We start from the raw sequence: 10,620 nt of genomic DNA on the forward strand, positions 1-10,620 counted from the left end.
AGAAAGTGGTTTTCGCACGTAAAACCCCATAATTTCTTTTTATGTTTCTGTTCTTACCGAAATGAATATACCCTCGGTCGAGACTGACTTGTTCACTCTTCCAGGATTTGTTTCCTTTTGCTTCACTCGAGACATTTGCTTCACTCGAGACATTGCTTCACTCGAGAATTTTTGTTCAGGATACCGGGAGTGTGCAACAGATACCGGCAAATTTTTCTAGTGCGGAATCTTTGGCACTGAACATTTCAAACCAACTTAGTCATATTTAACTCTTGGCAATATATAGACCACGCTCAAGTAACCTGTCCTTCTTTCTTAATGAGCTGGAGGCACATTTAAAAAGGACGACATTAGATCCTAACATTTGAGCAGTAGGCGATTCCAATATAGATATTATTAATCCCACTGTACCCTCGGCATGTGATTACTTGGGTATCATTGCAAAACATGGCGTTGATATATTATTGACACTCCAACAAGGGAAGAATTACTTTTAATAATTTAGTACAGTCTTGTATTGATCATCTCAACATCCGCACGGAGCCTGCTTCAGTTCACAGCGCAGTGTTACAACAGAAAGTTGTCGACCATCACTTGATAGCTTGTTAGTTATGCTTTCCTTCTTTGTCGTCGTCATGTTCTAGCCCCAACACTTGCAATTCTGTTACTGATATGGCTACTTTTGATAAACTGGTCGCCTTGTTCGACTGGTCAGGTCTGCTTGAATCTACCGATGTGTTCGAGCTACACAATGACTTTTCACGGTAGGACATTATTAATAAATCCAGTGAAATGACACCTTACGTTCACCAACGCCGCTTGAACCAGCCCTGGATGAACAGCGCGATATTATCCACTATCAAACAAAAAGACCTGCTTTGGCAACGGTGCAGACGTTCGCCTAGTGATTGCGTTCTGCGTACACAGTTAACAACTTCTCCAACTAAAGTAAATGCCCTTATTCGTGTAGCCAAACGTTCGCACAACAGAAACCGCTTTCATCGGTCTCGTGGAAATACTAAGAAAACGTGGTATCTGATAAACGAGATAGAGCATTACCTTCAAATTCGGCTAAACATATTCAGAATCATCTTGATTCAGATTTATCAACAGTCGTTGACAATTTTACCCAATTTTTCTCTCAGTTTTCTATGGTGCATAAGCAATCATGTCACACTGGTAGCACTGCTACTTCGGTAATTGAATCCACTTTCCTTCCCACTACACGTAAGAAGAGCTTTACTCGTTATTAGGCAGCTTCGGCCGATCAATCACCAGCTATCGATAAAATTCGCATGCTAGATCTTTACAGGAACTTCGCCGTTCTGAAGAATGTCTTGCTAGAAATCCTAAACCGGGATAATTACAAGCGGAAGTATTCCTACACGGTTAGAAACTGCCGAAGTTCGACCACTTCTAGAAGGTGGTGATGCTAAGTGTGTGCATAATTATCGTTCCATCTTTGTCCTGTCTAGTTTAGCAAAAGTTATAGAAAAAAAGTTATAGAAAAGAAATAAGAATGGGCTGGGGTGCGTTTGGCAGGCATTCCCAGATCATAAACAGCAGGTTGCCATTATCCCTCAAGAGAAAATTGTATAATAGCTGTGTCTTACCAGTACTCACGAACGGGGCAGAAACCTGGAGGCTTACGAAAAGGGTTCTACTTAAATTGAGGACGACGCAACGAGCTATGGAAAGAAGAATGATGGGTGTAACGTTAAGGGATAAGAAAAGAGCAGATTGGGTGAGAGAACAAACCCGAGTTAATGACGTCTTAGTTGAAATCAAGAAAAAGAAATTGGCGTATACATTGGCGTGTATCGTATCATGACACAATTGCAAAGTATCGTTGCCCAGCCCTGACAGCAGTTAAAAATATTGCAGGAAATCAGAAAGTATCGCAAATCTTTTAAGCGCAGTTTGTGGCTCTGTCCTCCTCAAAAAAAAAAAAAAAAATACGGACGAATCATTCGTCGCATTTAAACGCATGCATGTTACGCTTTTATTTATACCTTACAGAACGTTTACTTTGTTTTGAAATTATACAAAAGTAATGCCACGCAATATGAAAATCTCAAAACCTTATATCTGCCATGAAATTCCTTGTTTTTTGGATCACGCGGTCGTGTATTTCTTAGTGGGTTAGACACATGTAAACCTGTAATCTAACAGTTGATATATATGTGTGTGAAGTACATATGCTTCTGGTTCATCTTGTTGCCAGATTATGGCGCACCACTATAATCTTTTGTGGCTTAAGTATATGAAATAATCGCCACTTTATTGACATATATATAGAAGCCAGCCCATACGTAACTAAGGGACATTTTTGTAGACCTTCATGATTCTACAGCAAATCGTATCCTGTTTGTTCTTTTCGACCCTAATAATATACTACAACCTGTATCTTGCATATTGGCAGAAAAGTTGATAAATATCCGCCCACTTAATAAACTGCATGCGAGAAGCATGGAAGATCACTTGCTATAATAACAGGCATGCGAGCGGTTTGGCATATTCCCAAGAGCTCAACTGACCGTACGCATGAAAGTCGAAGTCTCGGCAGCATTAGCAGAAAGGATGAATGTAAACACATAAATTCTAATGTTTCCTTCTCGGCTCTACAAAGCACCTATGTTCGCGTGTAAATTCTTCATTTTCATTTCTTTGTTTGTCCATTTGTTTGCTTTTTAACAATGTTGGGGATCGCATTTGGGAGATACGTTTAATTAAATCTTATAGCGTAAGTCTGAAGCAGCCGCCATGGCTCACATTTCGCAACCTTGAATTGTTTACAAGCTACATGCCATCGCCATTTGTGCCTTCCCTCCGGCTCAAACACAATGAGTTTTTTCCGACAGCATGTCTGATGGGTACGTTCTGACATAAACTCCGCGTCGTTGCATCCGGGGTATTGTGACACCAAAGTGTCCCTCCCACTCGGATGACGTCAGGCACAAAACGGAGACAACGATTGTGCTGTAGCTGGGGACACTTTGATGGCCAGAGAGGCTCGTTCCGGGGGCCATTAAGGAGACGAGAGACGTGGAATGACGAGAGCTCGTTTACGATGCGTACGGCCGGCCGACCATGCTGCGAGCGCCAGCACTGACCCTGACCCTGGTTGCGCACTCAGGACGCACGCTCGCAAGCTGCGGTATTTCCCCGGAGGAAATGGCGAACTTCGGTATTAGACGGCTGGCAAGCGTCCCAGAGTGACCATTCCACATCTGTCTCTGGTTCAGTTCAGACGTTGACGTTGCCAAAGGTGAGTTCTGATTTCTGTTCACGCTGTGGTCCGACTTCACTGTTCGCACTGTTGGACTGGTGTACAGTACGTGCCAGTTGACTGCCAGCTGGGGTACCATTGCGTCCCACCGAGCAGTGGCTTTTCTGTTTCTCTTAACGCTACAAGGTTACTAACTTTATGGGATTATTCGCACTGTCACGCATATACGGGCTGCTGATAAAATTGATATAGCGATTATTTGTGTCAGCCGCGGTAACTTAAGATAACCTGAAATGTTTGTGTCCCCACGCTACCACGAACTGTGGAACGCTGCGTGAGAAAAACAAAAAGGGCGCGAACTGCTCCGTCCACTTATTCATTTATTTAGCTGTTTTAATTGCTACAGCGATCTCCCATCCCCTCCCGTTCTTTGTTTTACTTGCAGACAGAAAATATCTCAAGGTGCGTTCCCATGATATGTTCGAATTTCACTACTGAAAACGAAACGTTTCATTGTAGAGGAGGGGAAAGAGAAAAACAGAAGGCATGGCGGTTAACCAGAATAACGTCCGGTTGGCTACCCTACACCGGGGGAATGGGAAAGGGGAAAACAAAGATGACAGGGAGAGCGAGGAGTGAAGGAAAGAAGGAAATTAGCGGTGAGTTCGCTGACGCGTGGGGTCTTATAGTAATTGCATTATTAGTCACAGATGTTCGCACAAGCCCGCCGTCCTCAAGAAGCACAAAAGCGCCTTCACCGCTTTATGGGAAGACCACGTTTTGGAATAGGCACAATTGTAGCACTAGAAAATATAGGATAAGTGCCAGTTGGACTCGTTCAGTACCGAGAATACATAACAATCTCAGCCAAATACATGTGGCTGTAATCCTTATGGCTGGAAGCCTAGTCTGCACGATCACGCAATGCAACTTTAGGTTTTCTTGTACGCTATTACGTGCGAGTGCGAGTTTTGCATGTTCTGTACATCGAGAAAGCTCTGAGTGTTATATTATTAAACGAAATGAGTTTACTTGAGCATTGAGCATTGTTCGTAGCTGACGCTTAGTAATTACCCCTATATCTTTTCCTTTCTCGTTCACAGACGAAAGGACCAGCCAATATGAAGACCTGCGTACTCCTTTTGTTGACATCAGCCGTGCTTTTGCACGAAGTGCTTGGTGGCGGCTACGGCGGAGGTGGCTACGGTGGTGGCGGTGGTTGGGGCGGTGGTGGAGGCGGTGGTTGGGGCGGAGGCGGCGGATATGGTGGCGGCGGTGGTTGGGGAGGCGGAGGCGGCTACGGAGGCGGGGGCCACAGTCACGGCGGGGGTCACGTGAAACCCGTGCCAACAAAGCACGTCCACGCCACGGTCGACGTCAACGTAAAGATCACAAAGGAGGTGCGCCACACGTCCGGATATGGTGGTCATGGCGGCGGATATGGTGGTCATGGTGGCGGATATGGTGGAGGCGGATATGGCGGCGGATACAGCTCTGGAGGTGGTGGACATCACTTCGGCCTCTTGCACAAGCTCAAGAGCAAGTTACACCAGTAAGTGCAGCCGCTTCGATTGGTACATGACCTGTGTGCAGCAACGCATTTCAAAGTTCAAACTTATGCTTTCGCAGGAAGTGATTTGGACACAAGGAGAAATTACGAAGGGCAGCTGTAATTGAAGAGTGCTGCTTCTTACGCTAGTTGGTACTTAACAGTGTGTTGTCGTGGGCTTGCAGAACCAACATGCCTCACTATGTCTCTTTTTGCCAAATGTATCCCGGCACAGTTCGACTATAGCATCATCAGCTCCCGAGACTTTCGGTCAATATTCTCTCAAATGAGTTGTAATTACCACATGTTATCTCACCAATTTCACCACCCGCCTTTATTTCGCGTTTTCCATTCTTAGTTATTTAATCAAATCAAGATAGTTTATGGTACGCAAGAGGTTGAACCAGTACATTGCTAGGTTGCATATAATGGTGAAATGGAGCTGTTCGATGCAAAGAAAAAAGTCGCAGCTTTGTATAAGCAGCCACATTTTTGCAGGATACAGCGCGAAACAATAAAAATAAGGGGTGGCTGAACTGTCATTTCTCAATCAAGCTTCGTGCTGCATCGCTTACATCGCTTATTGTTACTTCCACACATTCAACAAAAGTATCTTGCAGCTGGCTAGCGAAGCTATTTAGCTGCATACTACAAAAACCAAAATACACTGTCCTGGAAAAAAAAAAAAAGAGGCGGTAAGGTAACGACGCTATTTTCTTTCATTTTCCCCCATAAAAATGCAGTCACCATGGGCAGAATTACGCTAGCATCCTCTCCCTTAGTAGCACAATAAAATAGTATTGTACTGATCGTGTTCAGGAAAGACAGGCCCTCATAATTTCTGTGTACTTCGTAAGCAAGGATTAGAAATATCAACGATTTGCACCCTTAGTAGCGACGAGCTACGAAGAGTCATTGCATCTATACCGAATGACGCAAGTGATAGTTCGAAAATATTCGGATGAAAAAGATTCTGCTCGCTTAGCCCCCCTCACTTCATCAGTGCTCTGTTTTGCAACCGGAAACATGCCCCGATTGAATGCGATGTCTGAAGTATGGGAGAAGATGGGAAGGGTCCGAATTTTAAGTATTCATTCCGGTGTCATTACTGTCAATAATCTCTGTTGTCATGCCATCTTCGTACTGTCGTCATCATTCCATAGAAATTATCCTTAGTCGTCGCACCATAATAATTATGCAGTCCTCATTGAATTGTCAGTGCGCCGCTGTTGTCATTGCCTCTCCTTGTCATCGACGAGATAACGTCATCGTCACACAGCCGTTGTCATGTCATTGTCGTCATTCCGTCGTCATTAAGCAGTCATGGTCATTCCATCGCCATCATTCCAGAATCGTCATCCCTTTGATGTCATGGTTTTGTCATTATTCAATCGGCCTCGTCGCACCATCGTCATTGCGTCGTCGCCGTAGTTGTGCCATCGTTGTCGTTGCATTGTCGTCATTTCAGCGTTGTCGTCATCCCATTGTCGTTATGCTGTTGTCGTCACATCGTCGACGTTTCCTTCCTCGCCTTGTGCGGGATACGCATGTGCGTGAGTCACAAGTTCAAGATGTGTGACGCGTTCCCCTGCGTAAGTGTGTCGCACTTAGGCTGTCATGTGATCTGTACTTAGGTGTAGCCGATAAACAAAGACAGAGTTCTTCGCAAACACGAATGAAAGCTTCGGTTAAATTGATTCCCACAGCTCTTGGAATAGGCATGATTGTTTTCGTCTGGCTTGTTCCAGCCTCGTAGAAAATTATGACGACCAGCAAAGAACGCAAATCAAATTTGCTTACAAAATTTAATCGAACTCAGATCCTGTGCGTTGTACACGACAAGGTCGTCCTCTTTTTTTCTTTTTTACGTGCTGCACAAACCAGGAGATGAAACTTAACAAGGAATTTCTTTATTAGTTTTTAGATTCCATTTCTTTTTGCGCTGAGTTATAAAACAAAACTCACTGGCGTAGAATCTAGGTTATTACGTGAACCTTACTGCCGATTCAGACGCACCAATTTCCTTATTGTGAGCATCAGTTACTTCACCTTCCTTTCAGGAAATCTTATGGAGCATAGCAGGTAACGTCGAGAGATGGATCAAATGAAGTTTTTTTTTTTTTTTTTAGTTTATACATTCGTCGAGGGAATGACGAAAATCAGTAAATACTTTGGTAGTAGGAAATAAAAATGCAGCTTGTCTGAGAGCTGAAAACCTTGTGTTATCCTTCATATGCAGTCCTGTAAGTATCCGTTAAGTGTATCACACGTGAACATTTCATTGCCTATCGAGTCAGCGGCACTTCCAATTGCTCTCACTTTACCGAATCCGAAAGACTATAGCGCCTTCTAGATGGACAGCTTAATGGCTGTTGAAATATTTCTATAATCTTAAAAGAAGCGTCTGTTGTTAGACTGTCCCTTGTGGAACTTCCGTATCATGGAAAGTATTGCTAGCCTTGAAAGGAGGGCGAAAAGCAAACATATTTCTGCTGCTATGGAAAGGTGTTCTTATCTATAAGTGAACTAAGATATTTTTTTTTATTTTTTTCACGGTTGTCACATCCCTCATAGCTAATAGGTAGGGATGAAACGTCTTTGACCACTCTGTCGACATTCAGCTTCGTTCATGGAAAGGTTTTGCTCCAGCGGGGGCACAGCGGTCTTCACTAATGTCAGGAAATGAACGATTGGAGTGGCAAATAAACGTGCTAAAGCATTTCGTCGATTGCGCAATTTTCATTACTACGTTGCTGGCAAGCGTGTTCTCCAAATGTCGCGAATTCGTCCGATATTTTGGGTACATTAGAGCAGCGTCATCAACTCGATAGACTATATGAATAAAAAATTGTTGAAGCTGCCACTGTAGCAGCACTTAATTAAATCGCTGTTGAGTCTTCAAACTATTCCTTCGAGGTCACTGATAAGCTCTCATAAAAGAAAGTGTTAGACATATGGACGTATCGTCTACACTAGAACAATCATTGTAATAACAATAGCAATTTAATAATTTGTCTCTTCTTCTTTGCAATGCAGCCTCCACCATGGTTGAAGTGCGGATGCTTCAGAGTCGCCATTATCTGCAAGCTACCTGCGGCAATGTCTGGAATGGAAGCACGACATCTGTGTTCTAGTTGCGGCCTCTTCAAATTTTAGCACGCTAGTTGCATTTTGATTGCATTTTAGAACGTGAGCTGAAGCTCTTGCTCAACCTACACACGCTAAAGAAAAGTATATGGCGTACGAAATGTGGCCTCAGTTATATTCATTTCAATATTTTCATTGTTGTGAAATGTCTTTCGTTATAGAACAGACACTATCCATTGTGAATCAACGCCTTAGCGAAGTGCGATCAACGCTACTTGTCCCTCACTACATGTTCATCTGAGCGCAAAGAGATAACGTTTCCACGTCCTACTGGTATTTAATCTTATCTCTTATGTAATATGGCATGGGGAGAATAACGCGGCTGAGTTGACTGCTCGTGTATAGGCCCTTGAAATGAAGCCGTACTCACCTTTCCTGCTGACGTATAGAGCTCGTCAAGCTCTTCATGTCTTTGTTTTCTTCACACAAGATTTTCTCTGACGTGAAACTCATCTTTGTTTGCACTGTGGCTTAATAAGATTTGTTCGTGAATTTAAAACGCCCCAAGGGTGCGCAACAAATCTTGCCTTCCTGGTTAAAAAGCGCATTATGTCATGCATCAGTTCTTCGAACGCGCCGCTTAAAGTCAATAAGGGGTTTGAGGGAAAGTTTATTTTCGCTACAGCTTTGTACAAGAATGCAAGTTTTGTTGCCTAAAGAAACATACTTTTTCTGTCTTTAACGCTTTACCTTGAATCATAGTATTTTAAAAAGACTTTCTTAATCTATAGTTTCGTCAACTACGGGCACCTTATGCAGCTCATAAAGATATATATACAAAGTTTGTCTTGGAAAAGCGACTTCTTATCGGTTAATTTCCCTTAACACTATTTTTGTTGTTGTGGTGCATACATTGATGCCTACGAAAAAAGCAGTTGAAACAATTAAATGTCGTTTAGGAATACTTATATATTCTGGCTCCTAAATAGCAGTGAAAAATTAGCAGAAGCAAGCTCAAATCGAAGGATGCATCTGTGATACTTTGCTGTAAAGTTGTGCTGTCAAATACTTCTGGCAGGTAATAAAAAAAAAGAAACATATGTGACGCCGCGGACCTTCCGTGTCATACATTATTTACATATGCTGTTGCATAGCGCACTTGTATATACTGAAATGCTCTGCACATATTTTGTACAAAGAAAATTTGAATAAATTGTTACGTTTACTATACATTAGACTTGTTTTTGAAACGAGCCAGTCCATAAGTCCATATGCAGACTTGTATTTGGACATTTGGCTCTGCAACCAAAAATTAATTCGACCCGAAAAATTGTGGCAACCTCTGGGAGCTCAGTTTTATTTTTCTTCCCGAGTTCAGAAACGGAAGCTAAAATGAAACTATAGCCTGTGACTTGAGGTATGCACTGACTTGGCCCGCGATGCTGTGTTCTGCACAACTCTTCTAACGGTGCGCTTACCTTAACCCGTAGCACTTTGTTTCTTAATTTTTTTTATTTCTTGTTATTGTTAAACAGCGCAGCGTAAGTTGGTCAGTCGCTAGTACCTCAAACTTCTACTAACACTTTTTAAGTTATTGAGCAAGAAGCAACTGCATGGCGTTCTTTTTCTACGTTTATTTGCTTGCTTATTTATTTATTTATTTATTTACACAGCGCTGCTAGCATTCGGGAAAACCGCTTGCTGGAGTCGGTGTGCAGGATTTACAAATATGTGATGTCACAAGGAACAGCATTTAACATTGCCATACCTTGTATAGTTCTAGCAACTCTGCCTTTTAAGCTTAAAAAATAAGCTTTAAACGACGGCTAAATGAAACGAAGTAACAGATAATATTGTTATGCTATAGAAAGCACGAGTACAGAAAGGACACCACACAAATTCTCAGGTTTTCATAGAAGTGTGACAATGGTGGTAGCATTCACGCATATAATACAATTCACGCGACGATTTCCTTATCAAGCTATACATAAATACAAGCTAAATTACAAAAGAAATCGCGTGCGTGACTACATGACAGGACTCAGAAAAAATTAGAAGAGTATCACGACTATGCAACTAGGCAAGCGCAGCTTGCATAGTTGTACAAAAAGACTGTGACATTATTTTGGCTGAAAAGCTACTTCATTCCCAGAGAGCTAAAAAAAACAATTTTTAAGAAAGTCATTTCTACAGGGCAAGTATTTTAATTTTCTTTCTCGCAAAGCTTGGTACGAGAGCGCGTTTGAATTATGCCTCATCAGCATACGGTGGCCGTTGTGCGAAATTGTACCCTCGACATCTTCCTTCACATAATCAACAAGAAGAAGCGAAATAGAGGGCCTCGATTTTTGTTAATCACAACCATATAAAAGAAGAAATAAAGCAAAGTCAAGGTATAAGGGTAATTCGTGGTCGAATTTGAAATCTAGAAAATAATGATGTAAAGGGTAAACGAAACGAACCGACCAACTCCGCATTACGCGTGCGCTGCTCCGCCGATTGTGCTACGGCGGTGGACATCAATTCGTTGACTAATTCGGGGATTTATGTGTAATAAATGTAGTTCTGGGGGCTGTTAGCCAGTGCCATTCAGGGCATAGGGAGCGGATTTCGAACGTAATTTTTTTTTTCGCCTGGTGGCGTGACTTCACATTTGAACTTAAGAGCGCAAGCACGAGGCTCATAAACCCTCGTATGCTACCTAATAGCATCAAGGGTGCATGTCGTGTTCGAGCTCCTCGCTATAAATGAACAA

At 42.5% G+C, this 10,620-nt stretch overlaps 1 protein-coding gene across 1 annotated transcript; it reads left to right on the forward strand.

The window, feature by feature from the left end:
• Positions 1-3,164: 3,164 nt before the first annotated feature.
• On the forward strand, positions 3,165-9,095 carry LOC126537876 (uncharacterized). Its single transcript, XM_050184973.3, has 3 exons — positions 3,165-3,268; positions 4,333-4,781; positions 7,815-9,095. The coding sequence occupies exons 2-3, from the start codon at positions 4,351-4,353 to the stop codon at positions 7,828-7,830; spliced, it is 447 nt and encodes a 148-aa protein (XP_050040930.1). The 5' UTR covers positions 3,165-3,268; positions 4,333-4,350; the 3' UTR covers positions 7,831-9,095.
• The last annotated feature ends 1,525 nt before the right edge of the window (positions 9,096-10,620 follow it).

Source organism: Dermacentor andersoni, chromosome 4 (genome assembly GCF_023375885.2).
Source record: "Dermacentor andersoni chromosome 4, qqDerAnde1_hic_scaffold, whole genome shotgun sequence".
Taxonomy (NCBI): Eukaryota; Metazoa; Arthropoda; class Arachnida; order Ixodida; family Ixodidae; genus Dermacentor; species Dermacentor andersoni.